This window comes from Camelina sativa, chromosome 2 (assembly GCF_000633955.1).
Source record: "Camelina sativa cultivar DH55 chromosome 2, Cs, whole genome shotgun sequence".
Classification (NCBI taxonomy): Eukaryota; Viridiplantae; Streptophyta; class Magnoliopsida; order Brassicales; family Brassicaceae; genus Camelina; species Camelina sativa.
Window position 1 is genome coordinate 25,741,969 of NC_025686.1, and position 16,399 is coordinate 25,758,367.

Sequence of the window (16,399 nt, forward strand, 5' to 3'; positions counted from 1 at the left end):
TTTTTTTTTTTCAATCTCTGCTCTCTCCAGGGGAAATTAAAAAAGGTGGAACCTTCTTTTGTTCTCCTGGAGTGCGATCGATTGACTCTCTCTCTCGTCTTCGTCGTCGTTGATCGTATCGAGGAATTGGGGTTTTTAGTTCGATTCAATTTCATCAGATATCTCGATTTTTTCTGGGGTTTTTCAAAGGTTTGATGATCGGTTTGCTTTTGTTCAGTTTGTTCTTTTTAATTGATTGATTGATTTGATAATATAAATTAGGGTTTATGTTAAGTTATCCCCTTTTGCAGTTAAAAGATTTGATTTTTTTTTTTTAATCGTTGTCGTTGAATTCGTTATTAATCTGAGGTTTTAAGGTTTTAGTCTTCTGTAGTAGAAAGATGAAATGGAGTCTACGATTTTTAGATGAATTATGAAATTGATTACGCGGATGATGATAACGCTTATGAGTTGTTTTACTTTTTTCAGAACCAAAAGAAGGTTTTGGTATTGGAAAATGCCTTCTCTAATCTCACAACAATGGCAAGAGAAGACTAGTGGATTCTTTTCTTCATCAGGTTTTTGATTATTTTCTGTACTAACCTCTTTCTTTGTGTGTGTTTGTGTGTGTGTTTGTGATGGGAAAGCTTACTATGGTTTTTTACTGAATTAGGAACGAAGCTTAGGGAAGCGAGGCAATCAGCTGGTAGTTTTGTGGGGGAAGTCGCTAAGGATGCGAAAGTGAATGTTACTGATGTTGCAGAAAGAGTTGGCACGATGTTTAAAAGCCGGTGGGCAATTCTTCAGCAGCCTGCAACTAGACATGCTGTGCAAGAACACCTCATCACAGCTGCTGCCACAACCGGGACTTTGGTCAGGAAAGGTATAACTGAGACAAAGGAAAAGGTTTCTGTTGGAAAAATTAAAGTGGAAGAGGTATAGCTTCTTGAATTTACTCTCGACAAGAATGTATTTTTAGTTTCATTTTCTAACTTCTGACGGCTTAATTCACTGATCTTTGTTTTCTCTTTAGGCGGCCAAAAAGACTGCGCAAAAGAGCAAGACCATTTTGACGGATATAGAAAGGTGGCAGAAGGTATTTGAGTCTGACATGTGTGATTGTATGCCGTTGATCTGAGTTTGGTCTCTAATATATGTTCTTTATAATCTGCAGGGAGTTGCCAGCTCAGATGGTAAGATAATGCTGACCATTGCGATTTATGAGATTAAACGGTTTATAAACCTTGCTTAGTTGGAAATTCCATGGTCTACGGTCTCCGATTTATCCTTTTTCTTGAGATAACTATTAGTAACACTATATGGTTTTTTTTTGGCGCTCAGTGTTTGGTGTAGCCATTGAAAACACTGTCCAGCGGCAGGAGTCAAGCAGGCCTATTCCATTTATACTGACTAAATGCGCAGATTATCTCATATTAACAGGTAATAATGTTTGGACCAATCATTTAAGGCTTTTATTATAGCTCATCATACCTTCTCACATCAGGTTATCAATGTGGTATATTTTTCTCTTACTCAGGACTTAATTCACCGAGCTTGTTCAAAGCCGAAGGAGACAAAAAGTTGATTCATCAATTGGTTTCAACGTACAATCAAGGTAATCAACATTCCAACAAGTTTTCTTTTCGACACACTTATGGCTCAGGGAGAAACTGTAATTTAGTTTAATCACTTGTTTGGCAGATCCTAGAGCGTCAATACCTGAGGGTGTGAATCCAATTGATGTTGCTGCACTGATCAAATACTATCTTGCTAGCCTTCCGACACCACTAACTACTTTTGAGCTGTATAATGAAATCAAAGATGCAAGGTCAAGCGTACACAGAATGAGAAAGTCCCTCCAAAAGCTTTCCAATGCGAACTATAATACGTTGGAGTTCATAACAGCGCTATTGCTTCGTGTAAGCCAGAAATCACTACTTAACAAGGTAGGACTATCTTATCTATAGTCATTTAAGATAGTAAGAAATGAACATTAATATCTTATTCTAGATTCTTAAAATCTTCCAAAATTCAGGAATCAAATATGTAATCTAAATATTGAGGAAACATTTGTTTGCATTTTGTCAGATGGATTCGCATAGCCTAGCTATGGAAATGGCTCCTGTGATAATGTGGCGAGAAGACAACAGACCTGAATCTTATCGTGAATACTGGAAACGCCCGTCGAGGAGTCCTAAGAAAAGCAACGACTTTGAAACTGCTACTCCATGGGACTTGCTCTCAGGTAAACACAAAATTCTTATAACGTTTACCATTGAAGTAAAGTTCTATTATGGTCATTTATATCTTTCATGGTTGTCGACAGACGAAGGAGAAGGTCTAGATGCATCTTCATCAATCTCTCTAGATGATATCGTTCAAGTTGATTTTGGAGCTGTCGAGGTTGTGCAGTGCCTAATTGAACATCACAATGCGATTTTCACGGATGCAGATGAGACTGTATGGAGGTGAAAACAAAATAAAAGTAAACCAATCTTTCCAAAGTCGACCTTCCATGATTTTTCAATTTCCGGACCGAACCAGAAGAAGATGACCGTTACAAGAACATATGCATTTTGAACTGCATGATGATTGATTGACTAGTGATTTCAGTAAATAAGCTTTCGTTTCACATTGGTTCTTCTGTAACATGTTTTAGACTTTAGAAACTGATGATTTAAAAGAAAGTTTTTCTTATAAGAAATCAAGAATTCGGATTGTTTCCTCATCATATAAAGCAATCACCGGACGTAACCTGAATTAGATAAAGCTTGACGGTAAAGCTCCAATTAGATAACCACTGGTTACCAAATCGGTTATTGCAACGCAAATGCAACCAAACCGATTTGCTCCAATTAGATAACACCACTGGTTACCAGCGAAGTTCCTCACAAGATAGCATCCAAATGCAACCAAACCGATTAAACCGAACATGTTGACTCATGAGTAGACCGACCAATGGACCTTTAGAGTCAAACGTAGCAGACATTGTCGTTTCTGTAGCTTCTTGAGCTCACAGAGTCACAGCCATGGCGAGAATCGATCCTTTGACTTTTGTCTGTACTCTTCTTCTGTTACTACCTCCACTTACGGTAAGCGCTCTGAATGAATTTTACGTATATATCTGAAAATCTCAAGCCAATTGGAACTGGGATAGAAAAATCGGATCTTTGATCTCTTTTAAGGCTTGGGTGGATCCGTATATTGGGTTTTCTACTTCTAGGTAGAGATAAATCTCTGATTTTTCTAGTTCCGGACGCTAGATTTTGCTAAATTTGAGTGCTTTTTTCACTTTGAGAATGGTGGCAGAAATCGAATCACTGGCTGTTTATCTAAGAATGGTTGGGTTACAGGTAGCTGAAGCGGAATTGGTGAGATCTGAAAAGTTTCCAATAGTGGTGAGTACTTGGCCTTTTATTGAAGCTGTTAGAGCCGCTTGGAGAGCAGTTGATAATGGGAGCTCTGCAGTAGAAGCTGTTGTGGAAGGTTGTTCTGCTTGTGAGGAACTTCGCTGTGACGGTACAGGTTTGGGGGCTATCTTTTGAATTTACTTCTCTAATGTTTACTCTCCGAAAGTGAAAGTTCTCTTTGTTGGTATTGATTAGTTGGGCCTGGTGGAAGTCCAAATGAGAATGGTGAGACCATGATTGATGCTTTAGTCATGGATGGGGTAATAAAATTCATTGGTATCTCGCTATATAAGTCCCATTGGCATCAAAATCTTGAAGAATGACTCACATTTTTTGGGTTATGCTAAGGACATTCATAGGTGACTATGGAGGTTGGAGCTGTTGCTGCAATGCGGTTTGTTAAAGACGGTATTAGAGCTGCAAATCTAGTGATGAAGTACTCTCAACACACGTTGCTGGCTGGAGAAGGAGCATCAGCATTTGCAATCTCCATGGGTCTTCCTGGACCCATGAACCTAAGCTCCCCTGAATCCGTAAAGAAGTGGTCGGACTGGAAAGAGAATCGATGTCAACCCAATTTCAGGAAGAACGTAGTCCCTGAAAATGACTGTGGACCGTACAAGCCAAACAATGGTGCTATGACTGTTTCTGGAGATAAACGCACTGAATCTTGTGAGATGGGAAAGATTGAGTATAGACCTCCTCTTGTTGGTCCTCATAATCACGATACCATATCGATGGCTGTCATTGACAAAGTAAGATGAGTTCAGTTACATTTCTCTATATATCTTTGTTTCCATGATGAGAAAATCTGAGTGTAAGTCTTCCAATAGATGGGACATATAGCTGTTGGGACATCGACCAATGGAGCCACATTCAAGATTCCTGGAAGGTAATGCTGTTTAAACCTACCATTGTCTCTGACCTAAACCAACCCTATCTATCTCACCTGCCTCCTGATTGTTCAAATGTGTGAAGATTATGCTCAAAATGGATTTCATGTGTTATCAGTATGGCTTACTTAATCCTTATATCATGTAAAAGATATGAAAAACTTGAAGCCTTGATTGTTAAACACAGGGTTGGTGATGGACCTATTGTCGGTTCATCAGCCTATGCTGATGATGAAGTAGGTGGATGTGGTGCAACTGGAGATGGTGACACCATGATGCGCTTCCTCCCTTGGTAAACTACCCAATCTCCTTGAACAAAAGAACACTTTTGTTTCTTTAATGCAATCTATTGACCAAGATAGGGTTCTCTAGGTGAAGGTCACTAATGAATCTTGTCTAATTCTTGTGGCTCTAAAGTTGAATCTTGAGTGTGTATGTAAATTAAAGGGTTATTATGTTTTCTCATGTGTTAAATCGAGCTTACTATGATTCTTCTTCTTCCTTGTTGTGGTTTTAGTTACCAAGTTGTGGAGAGTATGAGACAAGGAATGAAACCAGAAGAAGCTGCTAAAGACGCAATCTCGAGAATCACAAGGAAGTTTCCAGATTTCGTGGGAGCCGTAGTGGCTGTTGACAAGAAGGGGTCTCACGCAGGAGCTTGCCATGGCTGGACGTTTCAGTACTCAGTCCAGAACCCTGACATGGACGATGTTCAAGTCTTCACAGTGCTTCCATGAAACCGGTAAATTGTATCTACAGTACTACTAATCTTATGAAACTTAGTTTCTTGAAATTTGGTTATGGATCAATAATAATAGGATAGAAAGGTTGATAAAAGCTCATTGTAATTTGTAAATAAAGAAACGGCACGACGTTCATGTATGGAAATATCGAATGGCATGCTTGTTTGGAGTATCCCGAAGTATTCTTTTGCTTTTACTAAGAAAAAACTCTGTTCTGGGATCTGTCTGAATAGATCAGACAGAGACTAAGGAAATATGTTTTTCTCAGTAAACAACAAAACATATGAACAATAGTTGACTTTCTCTGTAATTTTATTGATTACACGAGCGCATATAAATAAAATAGGAGAATTCCTAGGTATATCCTCTACGATTCTATAACTAGTTGTTGCAATTTTTTTAATTGTATGTTAGTATAATTGTTGTATTATTATTATTATTATCATAAAGTTAAGTAGGAAATTAGTAGACGTGACAAAAACTGAGGAGAATGTCATGTAGGCAACTAAATCCTAAGATTGACATCTTATCATTTCAAGCTTGATCTCATTATCTAATGATTCTAATCCATAAACTCAAACTAAATAATAAGTTTATATGTTCTAAATTTCAATGATATTGAGAAACCAATGTTTTAGTCATTTTTCTTTTTGATGTATTCAAAGTTTTTTTATTTTTTTTTTTTCATTTTAACATCTATGTTTTCAGAAGGTTTATTGTAGTTCATTTCTCCCGATATCTAGACATACTATTTTTCTTTTATTTTTTTTTTCTAAAGAATATTTTATATGTTTGACTTTGTTTATTTTACTACAAAAACTGCAGCCCGAGGGATATACCAACGTAAAAGCGAATATAACGAATTTGATATAGTAAGCTATTTCACTAATTAAAATTCCAAAGAAAATTAAAACAGAGAAAATGTCTTGTATTATTGTTTGAATGTATGAAGAAAACTAATAGATAGTAAAAAAAAAGGATTTAATTAGTGAGCTGACTATTCCCTATAAGTCTATAACAGTATAAATATGGGATTGTGGCGGCAACAACGTGCTTGCTTGTGTCCTAATCCTTCCTTCTCCGTCAATTATTTCTTCTTAAGAAAATGTCCTAAGATCACCAGACTTATAGGGTTCTTTCCTTGTTCTCTGTTAGAACAGAACTAGAGGGTGTAAGGCTATGTTCTGTCTGAAGCTCTATTGCTCTGTTACATTTACATCTAAAAATTTCTCTACTCGCCTGCAAAACTCTATCTCAGACTCTGAATTCTGCAAAATTTACATGTCTCTATCTTCTTGCAAGAGTTTGAAACACTGTTTTTTTAAGTTTCAGGATTAAACAATGGAAGAGAAAAAAGTAGCAAGAGCGTTAAGCGAACACTTGTCTCTACCTCCTCCACCATCTCCTGTTGTAGCGGTAGCCATTAATGGAAAGAAGAAGAGCAAATACGTTGCATTTTGGGCTCTTGAGAAGTTCGTACCCGAAGGCTTCTCTGATTTCAAATTGCTCTATGTTCGTCCTCCTGTCACTTACATCCCTACCCCAAGTAAGTATTGACTTAAAAAGACTCAGAATCTCTTATAATTTATGAAAAAGATCAATGTTTTGGTTACAAGGAATGAGTCTTTCTTATATTGGATATGGTTCGATTTCAGTGGGGAACGCGATATCTGTGTCAGAGCTTAGAGACGATGTAGTATCAGCTTACAAACAAGAAGTGGATTGGCACACAAACGAGATGCTACGTCCATACAAGAAAATGTTCGAAAGGAGAAAGGTATGGTTCTGTCTCAAGAATTAAATCTAAAACTCTCTTTACTTTGTTCTGTTTTCCCAAAATCTGAAAAAATGGAACAAAAAAAAAAGGTGCATGTAGAGATTTTGGTGCTGGAATCACACGAGCCTGTAGCTGCGATAGCAGAAGAGATCGCTGGAACAGGAGTCACCAAACTGGTCATAGGAATGTCTCTTCGTGGATTCTTCTCAAGAAAGATCGATATGTCATCTATGATCGCCACAGCTGTCCCGAGGTTCTGCACAGTCTATGTGGTCTCTAAGGGTAAACTAGCTTCCGTGCGTCCTTCTGATTCAGACGCTAGCGGAAGCATACGATTCGAAAGAACCGAGAGAAGCAGTTCAACGAGTGGCTCCACTGACAGTCCTAGACTCCCTTCTGGTAAGTGGTGACATCAGTTAAATTTAAACTTAAGTCTTTAAAACTGTCAGTTATCTGATTTTGGTAGAAACTCGAAAACAACAGAGTACCAAGACTTTCTCTCGTTTGTTTCGGAAGCTCAATCCCGAGTCTCTCCTTTTTTTCCTGCTCCAAAACATTCGATGAGCACCAGCGCGGTGGTTCAAATGGAGACGAGTTCCAGCGAGAATGACCAAGAGGAAGTATCTAAAGGGAGAGGGATGGAGATTGTACAAAGCGGTAATGAAGGGAAGAAGAATAAGGATGAGAGCTTTAGTGCCTCGTTCCCAATGGGAACAGATGCGTATCACGCTATGAGCTGGGCTTCTAAATGGAGAGATCACGAGGATCGGAGAGAGATCATGAGCTCGTCTTCGAGCAACAACCACGAGCTAGCTAATATGGATTGGGGTGCAGTGGTTCCTGAGAACTATTCTTTTGTTTCTCATTGTGCCTCTAACATGTCTGATGGACTCCTCAGTGTCCATTCCGTTACCGATAATCAGGTAAATTGATTTGTCTTCATTCTTGATTCTGTCTCTGGTGTCAAGAATTGAGAGTCAGAGTCTAGAGTCACCATATTGTTTAGCTGAATCAAGAGTCTTGATCTTGATTCTGTATCTCCAGAGAGGCAGAACAATTTTTGGTTCGGAACTGAAACTGGATCTGATTGTGTAGGTAAATCTGAGCTTTGAGATTGAGAAGCTGAGAGCTGAGCTGAAACATGTTCAGGAGATGTATGCCATGGCTCAAACCGAGACTGTGGATGCTTCGAATAAGGTTTCATTCAAGTTCTTGAGCCACATATAGACATTGGCGTTTTTTTGCTTTTTGTTAAGATTTTTGTGTTCTTGATTTGATTGCAGCTAACTGAGCTAAACCAGCGGCGGTTCATGGAATCCGAGAAGCTTGTGGAGCTGAAGGAAATGGAAGAAGTAGCGAAAGATACAGCTTCAAAGGAGAAGCAAAGGTACGAAGAGGCGATGAAGGAAGCGGAGAAGGTTAAAGAACTTATGATGAAAGAGGCTTTACATAGAAGAGAAGCTGAGATCAAAGCAGAGCGTGACGCTAGAGAGAAAGATAAGCTCCAGGCTTCTCTTGTCTCTCCGGGAATCCAGTACCAACATTATACTTGGGAGGAAATCGCAGCTGCGACTTCTGACTTTGCAGAAAATCTCAAGATTGGAATTGGAGCCTATGGAACCGTATACAAATGTAATCTGCATCACACGACGGGTGCTGTTAAGGTCCTTCACGCAGAAGAGACTCAGCTCTCTAAACAGTTTGATCAAGAGGTTAGAAAAATCTGCATATATTATTGACCAAAATCTAAGGGACTAAGCCAATGTTGTCTAAATGTTTGGTGTTTCTCTTTTGACAGCTTGAGATCTTGAGCAAAATCCGACATCCTCACCTAGTCCTCCTCCTCGGGGCATGTCCTGAACGAGGCTGTCTCGTCTACGAGTACATGGACAACGGAAGCTTAGAGGACCGGTTGATGCTAGTCAACGACACTCCTCCAATCCCTTGGTTCGAGCGTTTCAGGATCGCTTTAGAAGTAGCTTCCGCGCTAGTATTCCTCCACAAATCCAAGCCTAGACCAATCATTCACCGCGACCTCAAACCAGGAAACATCTTGCTTGACCATAACTTCGTCAGCAAACTAGGAGACGTTGGTCTCTCCACAATGGTTAACCAAGACGACGCAGCTTCTAAACTAACAGTCTTCAAGAAAACAAGTCCCGTGGGAACGCTCTGTTACATCGACCCTGAGTATCAGCGGACCGGGATTATCTCACCTAAATCAGATGTGTACTCTCTAGGAGTTGTGATTTTACAACTGATAACCGCGAAACCGGCTATAGCGATTACTCATATGGTGGAAGAAGCGATTGGGGACGATGCTGAGTTTATGGCATTGTTGGATGTAAAAGCTGGGACTTGGCCTATTAGTGAGACTCGTGAGTTAGCTGCTTTGGGACTGTGTTGTACGGAACTGAGACGCAGAGACAGACCGGATCTTAAAGATCAGATCATCCCAGCTCTGGAGCGGCTTAGGAAAGTCGTCGACAAAGCTCAAAACACTCTCTCGAGGACTCTGTCTGGTCCTCCATCTCACTTCATTTGTCCACTCATCAAGGTAATAAATAAACCCTAAAACCGTCACTAATTACTTGCAACACAAGTAAGCTCTTTTCTGATTTCAACCTAATTTTGTAATGTTGGAAACAGGGAGTGATGAACGAGCCGTGCGTGGCTGCGGATGGATACACGTACGATAGGGAAGCTATAGAGGAATGGCTGAGAGAGAAAGATACGTCGCCGGTAACGAACCTTCCATTGCCTAACAAGAGCCTTCTTGCTAATTACACACTTTACTCAGCGATCATGGAGTGGAAATCTAATAAACAATAGTGAGAAAGAGACTCCACAAATAAGTACGATGGATTCGTTTAAATGTGTTTACTACTCTAATCTTGTTTTGTGTGTTTCTCTCTGTTCCGGGGATTTATCTTTTGTGTGATGAGATTACAAAAATTACAACAATATAGAGAGAGAGAGAAAAAATGTCTTTTGATTTAGTTTTCTTGTGGTATGGAATCTGTCTCATGTTTCTACATTCTATATATTTCTAATATTTATGTTAGCTAAAACAAATGTTTATGTAGAATAAACTCAATTCGAATTATAAACATGATATTGACAGTAATACAAACCATTATACTACAAATTTCCAGTCAACAAAATAAACTCGTTTTGGACCATCCGTAAAAGATAGAACAACGCACCTACTACTCTCATGTCAAACATGTCCATTACTGAAGGGTCAAAAAATTCACATCATCAAAATTTAAAGTTAGAACTGTGTATTAATCAAACGCATAATTTTGTGTTTTCTTCTTAATAACATCCGCATCTCAGATAAGATAACTATCACCGGCTATTTCGTCCAACATTAAATGCTATTGAATGCACAAATTAAATGCTAAAAAGTACCACATGTATTAGACCTTCATATTGGAATCGACTATAAAGACATCCACAAGTAATCCAATGAAAAATAATGCGGTTTTATTTATTTATCTCTCTGCTTCATCATACTTATGTTTTGAGATTTTGCATAACTCTGAAGAAAGAAAGTAACGTATAATGATGTCTACTAAGATTTTGAATTTTTTTGTATATCAAGAACTTGCATCATGTTGGTTTTTGTCATATATATCATGATTCATGAGTAGGTCAAGCGTCTTGTTTGACAATGAATCAATGATGACCATCCATTCATTACACCACGGCCAATGTCAATGTTAAAACGGTGAATATTCGTACATTGGAGTTTCAAAAGTTTGATGGGACATATTTGTGCTTAAAAATATGAAAAATTTGGAGTGTACGTCCAAGAAATGAGCTCCTTGCAGAGAGAGATGGATATGTGGAAAATTTAAACCACAAGGTGAGATATGAAATTTTGGAGTATACAAGAAACGAACTTCTTGCATAGAGATACATCTAATCTATATATGTGGGAAGTTCATACCACAAGGTGAGTCTTGTCTATAGAGCTTTGGGTTGTGTTTTCGCCGCAAAAAAAAAAAAAAAGTTTCCAGGAGGTGCCGATGCAGAGAGAGGTCTAAGGACAGAAGCTTTCATATAGATAGTTCTTCCACAAATTATGTCATTATTCGTTCTGAAAACTCTTTGTTACAGTAGTCAAACGTTTAGAAGAAAATAGTCATACGAAAAAATCTCTTTCATGTCATTATAAAAAAAAAAGATTCGCAAAAGATAAAACCTTATTGACATATTTGTAGTTGAACGTAACGAGAAAAATCAAAAACAAAATTGTATTTTGGCAGAAAATGAAACCTAAATAAATATTCATAAATTGAACAAACAAACAAACAAACCCCATAGATTGAAAAGTCAACAATATAAAAAAAAAAGTTGGCAGTCCGACAAAAGCCAAGTTGTTCTGACTTTGAACGTCATCACGTTTTCTAACTCAAAAACCTTAAGTTATTAGTACTTACCGGAAAAGACATTACATATTCATTCACAGTTTCACACACACACAAAACTCTTTCTAGACTTCTTCTTTTGACATTTTCAATTATTCTCTCATCGGATTTTTTTTTTTTTTTTTTTTTTTAGAATCATTACTTCTTTTGAATTTTGGATTATTATACATATATCCTGTAGAATTCAACTGGTTTGCGCATAAATTACCATATAACTCCCATTTATTTAATCAGGAATATTCATTCTTCACTGACTCAAATTTGATTCGTCATCTTCTTCTCTCTCTCTCTCTCTCTCTTTATCTCCATTTGTCAAGAAGCTGTTGAATCATCATCATCCACCCACAAGTTTGGGAAAAGCTTTTGAAGTCAAATACTCAATAGGTATCATCTTCACATCTTATCTGGAACTGGAACCATTGCTTAAACCCTTATGATTGATCTTAACCGTTGAATTGGTTCCATGTTTTTTTTTCTTTTTTTCTTATATATATATATTATTATATTTTATTAAGGATTCAACTTGTTTTGTTTTTGGCCCAGAAAATGTCTCTGTAAATTACATTTTAATTTAACATAAAAACCAGACCAATTCATGACTCTCTCTTCTCTCTGTTTTTATCTTATTTTAAGCTCTTTAAATCATCTGCACGACGAGACGAGGTTAAGGAAACCAAAGCTTTGAAGATTTAAAGTCAAATTCATCAGCAGGTATCTTCAAATCTCAGCCGTTAATAAAATCAAGAAATGGGAGACGGAGCTTTACTCGTAGCTGTTGCGATCAAAGGGAACAATAGCAAAACCAAAGGCGTTGTTCGATGGGCTCTTCAACAATTTGCTTCTCAAGAACATGTTGTCTTCAAGCTCTTACATGTCCAACCTAGTAAGTTACATATCTTTACATAAGTTTTAATCTTAAGTACAAAAATTCGATCTGATTTGCTTGGTAAAAAATTAGGAGATTCGAATACGACCAGAAGACAAGATTCGACTTCGACCACAACAGTTTACAAGAAAGATGTTGATAGAAAAACCAGAGAGATGCTTCTTCCAAGTAGAGACATGTTTGCTCATAGAGAGGTATGTGTGTCACAGTTGATTTCTTCATTTGCTGTTTTCATGTTTTTCTATTGTTGAGACTCTGATGAATTGTGAAAATGTAAAAAAAGGTTCAATTGGATATAATGGTGCTTGAATCAGACGATGTAGCTGATGCAATCTCTAAAGCAGTTCAAGATCATGGAATTAGTGAGCTAGTCATTGGAGCTTCCTCTTCTATCATATTCTCATGGTAACATTTTAACACTCTCTTAACTTTCGATTTCTCATGATATCCGATTCTATAATTCTTGTGTTCTTCTTTTGTAGGAAGTTAAAGAGAAGCAACTTGTCTTCAAGAATTTCAGATGTTACACCAAGATTTTGCACAGTTCATGTTATCTCTAAAGGAAAGCTACTCAATGTTCGTAAATCCGATGTAGACATCGAAACGAGCATTGCTGATGATAGAAGTGAAAGCCGATTCTCTTCAAGTAGCCATTCAGGTATAAAACTTAACTCTGTAGGAGTAGGACACAAATGAAAACTTGGTTTTATTATACCTGTTTGATTTGATTGGTGTTTGTTAACATTTTAGGGTCAGTAAGTTCGACATCGAGTCATCAGTTCACATCTACACCTTTACTCTTCCAAAGAATCCAAGCACTTTCAACCGTGAACCAAAAAGTTGGAACAAACATTGTAAAACAGAACAATGATCATCCGCATCATCATCGTCATAACAGAGCCGGGTCTCTAGATGTGGATGAATCGAAGTTACTAAACCAGAAGGGCTTTTACCGAACAAACAGCTCGGGGATTGGATATGGAGGAAGTGATATACAAAGCTGGAGAAGCTCTCAGATGGAAGAGGCTTCAAGCTCAAGTACCTACAGTGACCCTACTTCATCTAGTAGCCAGGTGAATAAAGACTTTGAGTTAGAGAAGCTGAAGATTGAACTTCGTCACATCAAAGGAATGTATGCAGTTGCTCAAAGTGAAGTCATTGATGCTTCTCAAAAGGTTCATTGCTAGTTACAATATTTATGCATTTTAGAAAGTAGTTTTTTCCGATTTTGGAATTATGATTTGAATCCTTTGTTGTTTCTTGTCTCTCAGATGAAAGATCTGAACCAGCGGCGGTTAGAGGAAGCTACTAGGTTCAAGAACTTAACGATAAGAGAAGAAGAAGCGGATGAAGTGGTGGAAATGGAGAGGGAGAGACAAGAAGAAGCGGAAAATGAGGCTGAGCTCGTGAGAGAATGCATCGAGAGAGAAACCGAAGAGAAACTTGAGGCGGAAGCAAGAGCGGAAGAGGTTAGAAAAGAGAAGCAGAGACTAGAGGATGCACTTGAAGGCGGACCTCTTCAACGCCAACAATATATGAAATTCGACTGGGAAGAGATCGTTGATGCCACGTCATCCTTCTCCGATGAACTTAAGATCGGAACAGGTGGTTACGGAAGCGTGTATCGGTGTAACTTGCACCACACGACAGTTGCTGTCAAGGTTCTTCATTCAGATAAAAGTAGCTTAACCAAACAGTTTCACCAAGAGGTAAACAAAACTTCTTCACTTTTTAACCCTTCCAAGCAAAAATTACTATTCTGCTGAAACGATGCCGTTTTGATGATACTTCTTCAGCTTGAGATTCTAAGCAAGATTCGACACCCACACTTGCTTCTTCTCCTAGGCGCATGTCCTGAACGCGGCAGCTTAATCTACGAGTATATGCACAACGGAAACCTTGAGGAAAGACTCATGAAACGCCGACCAAACACTGACACACCGCAACCGCCACCGTTAAGGTGGTTCGAGCGGTTCAGAATAGCTTGGGAGATCGCTTCAGCTCTTTATTTTCTCCACACAAACGAACCAAGACCTATCGTCCACCGAGATCTTAAACCGGCCAATATACTCCTAGACCGGAACAATGTGAGCAAAATCGGAGACGTAGGACTCTCCAAGATGGTTAATCTTGATCCTTCACATGCCTCAACGGTTTTCAACGAAACCGGTCCGGTCGGAACATTCTTCTACATCGATCCTGAATACCAAAGAACCGGAGTGGTAACCCCTGAATCTGATATTTACGCGTTTGGAATCATACTTCTTCAGCTGGTTACAGCTAGATCCGCGATGGGGTTAGCTCATACTATAGAGAAAGCTTTGAGAGATCAAACCGGGAAATTTACAGAGATCTTAGATAAGACTGCAGGAGATTGGCCGGTTAAGGAAGCGAAAGAGATGGTTATGATAGGGCTTAGATGTGCGGAAATGAGAAAGCGTGATCGTCCTGATTTAGGGAAAGAAATTTTACCGGTTCTTGAACGGTTAAAGGAAGTTGCCTCTAACGCAAGAAACATGTTTGACGAAATTGACCATCATCATCATAACGCTCCAAGCCATTTCTACTGTCCAATAACAAAGGTAAATGATAAACAAATCTTATATCTATATGTCAGGTTTTGTTACTTATGTGTGTTTTGTTTTGGTTTATGGTTTGATTGTTGAAATTAGGATGTGATGGAGAATCCATGCGTTGCTGCGGATGGATATACATACGAGAAGAGTGCCATTAAGGAGTGGCTTCAGAAGAATCATAAATCTCCGATGACGGATTTGCCTTTCCCTAATCATTCTCTTCTTCCTAATCAATCTCTGCTTTCTGCAATTAACGAGTGGAGATCACAACTAATTAAATAAAGTAGAGGTTTGAGGTTTTGAGATTTATACGGCTAAATTCGTTAATTAACCTGCATCGGTGTGATTTAAGATTTGCCCCAAAAGAAAACATGCATCGTTGTGTGTGTGTGTGTATTTTTTTTTTTTGGTCATACCCCATTCTTGCGCACACACGAGTAGAGATATAAGTTGATGAAGTATGCGAGTTTTTGTATGTAAAAATTTTCCTTATTTGTTTTATTGTATTATAGGTTTTTTTTTTTGCCACATTGTATTATAGGTTTTGACTGTACATTTGCATGAAAATATTAAGAGTGTTGATTTTTGTTGTATCGTATTTTTTTTTGTCAATATACATAACTTTAACATATCAATAGAAAAAAAAAATGTATTGTATGAATCCAATCCAATGCGCATTCGAAATCTGCAGATTTAAAATCTTTAGTTGTGTATGGTTTTGATCAAACATGAGATAGGCCATATATAGGATAGTAAAGCTGGCCTATATTTTGCCACTACGAAGATTCTCATAACTTTTACTATTTTGTATCCTACTATATTAATTGAGAAGTATAAATATGAAACTAACCGTAAAATGTGTAAAAAATTACATTCAATTGCCATTAGAAAAAATAATTAAGCTTAATTAACTAATTTAAATAAATGTAATTAATTAAAAATAAAAAACACTCACATATCAATTCTAAAAAATCTAAAAAAATATTTTCTCTCTCTAATAAATTATGGACGAAATTACTAATTCTTTTTTAAAAAAATATATAAACCAATCAGAATTTTAAAAACTAAAATTTTATATCTAAGTATACAATACAATTATTTTTAATAACTAAATTCGAAGATTTTGTTAAGTTTTTAAATTATGATTCTCCTATCATCTTTATTTTATTTTATTTACAAATTGTTTGGAATTTTCATATAATACTTATAATTTAAAATGCATATTTTTCTGCATATGTTGTGATTAGAATTTTTTAAAACGAAGATATATCACTCATTGTATGAAAATGTGTGTTTTAATTTCCACATTGGCAGGTTGTTAAAACTAAATTTATATAAATGATAAATTAATAATTTTTATTTGCTCACAATTATAATATTAAAATTAATATTTTATATTTCACAAAAAAATGATGCAAATACAACAAACAAACAATATAAAACTGTAATAATACGTCAAAAATAAAATACTATAATATTCTAAAATAATTAGTATTCAAATAGACTAATAGATTTACATAACAATTTAAAATAAATATTATCTCAAACAAAATAACTTAAAAAAAAAAACAATAATTTTTATTATCATATCTTTTTTTTAAAATGTTGATCCGTGCTTTAAGCACGGGATATATCCTAGTATTGGTTTATTTCTCTAACAATCTATCTGTCCCATAACAAAAAAAAAAAAAAAAAAAAA

At 37.0% G+C, this 16,399-nt stretch overlaps 4 protein-coding genes across 7 annotated transcripts; all 4 read left to right on the forward strand.

The window, feature by feature from the left end:
* On the forward strand, nt 7–2,698 carry LOC104738913 (uncharacterized Rho GTPase-activating protein At5g61530). The gene is made up of 10 exons (XM_010459127.1): nt 7–189; nt 469–557; nt 653–915; nt 1,013–1,075; nt 1,154–1,172; nt 1,321–1,419; nt 1,517–1,594; nt 1,681–1,925; nt 2,068–2,224; nt 2,306–2,698. Exons 2-10 carry the CDS (start codon nt 497–499, stop codon nt 2,449–2,451), a joined length of 1,131 nt encoding a protein of 376 aa, XP_010457429.1. The 5' UTR covers nt 7–189; nt 469–496; the 3' UTR covers nt 2,452–2,698.
* Nucleotides 2,873–5,197, forward strand: LOC104738920 (probable isoaspartyl peptidase/L-asparaginase 3). Of its 3 annotated transcripts, none has more exons than XM_010459146.2 (7): nt 2,873–3,071; nt 3,333–3,498; nt 3,585–3,649; nt 3,749–4,144; nt 4,223–4,281; nt 4,470–4,574; nt 4,800–5,197. In XM_010459146.2, the coding sequence occupies exons 1-7, from the start codon at nt 3,009–3,011 to the stop codon at nt 5,017–5,019; spliced, it is 1,074 nt and encodes a 357-aa protein (XP_010457448.1). In that variant the 5' UTR covers nt 2,873–3,008; the 3' UTR covers nt 5,020–5,197. The 3 variants fall into 3 exon arrangements, with proteins under 3 accessions (XP_010457448.1, XP_010457441.1, XP_010457450.1); XM_010459139.2 differs by having other exon boundaries at nt 2,875–3,071; nt 3,333–3,504; XM_010459148.1 differs by lacking the exons at nt 2,873–3,071; nt 3,333–3,498 and having other exon boundaries at nt 3,738–4,144.
* LOC104738936 (U-box domain-containing protein 52-like) lies at nt 6,029–9,869 on the forward strand. The gene is made up of 8 exons (XM_010459157.2): nt 6,029–6,571; nt 6,681–6,802; nt 6,892–7,201; nt 7,286–7,725; nt 7,898–7,999; nt 8,086–8,514; nt 8,601–9,359; nt 9,452–9,869. Exons 1-8 carry the CDS (start codon nt 6,367–6,369, stop codon nt 9,632–9,634), a joined length of 2,550 nt encoding a protein of 849 aa, XP_010457459.1. The 5' UTR covers nt 6,029–6,366; the 3' UTR covers nt 9,635–9,869.
* On the forward strand, nt 11,325–15,293 carry LOC104738951 (U-box domain-containing protein 51-like). Of its 2 annotated transcripts, XM_010459177.2 has the most exons (9): nt 11,325–11,622; nt 11,872–12,121; nt 12,197–12,318; nt 12,408–12,529; nt 12,607–12,782; nt 12,875–13,299; nt 13,396–13,833; nt 13,921–14,706; nt 14,797–15,293. In XM_010459177.2, exons 2-9 carry the CDS (start codon nt 11,986–11,988, stop codon nt 14,980–14,982), a joined length of 2,391 nt encoding a protein of 796 aa, XP_010457479.1. In that variant the 5' UTR covers nt 11,325–11,622; nt 11,872–11,985; the 3' UTR covers nt 14,983–15,293. The 2 variants fall into 2 exon arrangements, with proteins under 2 accessions (XP_010457479.1, XP_019093355.1); XM_019237810.1 differs by lacking the exon at nt 11,325–11,622 and having other exon boundaries at nt 11,759–12,121.

Excerpts from the sequence above, each read along its gene's own strand:
- LOC104738913 (XM_010459127.1), top strand. The coding sequence starts at position 497 with ATGCCTTCTCTAATCTCACAACAATGGCAAGAGAAGACTAGTGGATTC. Across the intron at positions 558-652 it reads TGGATTCTTTTCTTCATCAG|GAACGAAGCTTAGGGAAGCG; the intron begins GTTTTTGATTAT and ends TTACTGAATTAG. Across the intron at positions 1,595-1,680 it reads GGTTTCAACGTACAATCAAG|ATCCTAGAGCGTCAATACCT; the intron begins GTAATCAACATT and ends CTTGTTTGGCAG.
- LOC104738920 (XM_010459139.2), top strand. The coding sequence starts at position 3,009 with ATGGCGAGAATCGATCCTTTGACTTTTGTCTGTACTCTTCTTCTGTTA. Across the intron at positions 3,505-3,584 it reads ACTTCGCTGTGACGGTACAG|TTGGGCCTGGTGGAAGTCCA; the intron begins GTTTGGGGGCTA and ends GGTATTGATTAG. Across the intron at positions 4,282-4,469 it reads ACATTCAAGATTCCTGGAAG|GGTTGGTGATGGACCTATTG; the intron begins GTAATGCTGTTT and ends TGTTAAACACAG.
- LOC104738936 (XM_010459157.2), top strand. The coding sequence starts at position 6,367 with ATGGAAGAGAAAAAAGTAGCAAGAGCGTTAAGCGAACACTTGTCTCTA. Across the intron at positions 6,572-6,680 it reads CACTTACATCCCTACCCCAA|TGGGGAACGCGATATCTGTG; the intron begins GTAAGTATTGAC and ends GTTCGATTTCAG. Across the intron at positions 7,202-7,285 it reads CAGTCCTAGACTCCCTTCTG|AGTACCAAGACTTTCTCTCG; the intron begins GTAAGTGGTGAC and ends CGAAAACAACAG.
- LOC104738951 (XM_010459177.2), top strand. The coding sequence starts at position 11,986 with ATGGGAGACGGAGCTTTACTCGTAGCTGTTGCGATCAAAGGGAACAAT. Across the intron at positions 12,319-12,407 it reads ACATGTTTGCTCATAGAGAG|GTTCAATTGGATATAATGGT; the intron begins GTATGTGTGTCA and ends ATGTAAAAAAAG. Across the intron at positions 13,300-13,395 it reads TCATTGATGCTTCTCAAAAG|ATGAAAGATCTGAACCAGCG; the intron begins GTTCATTGCTAG and ends CTTGTCTCTCAG.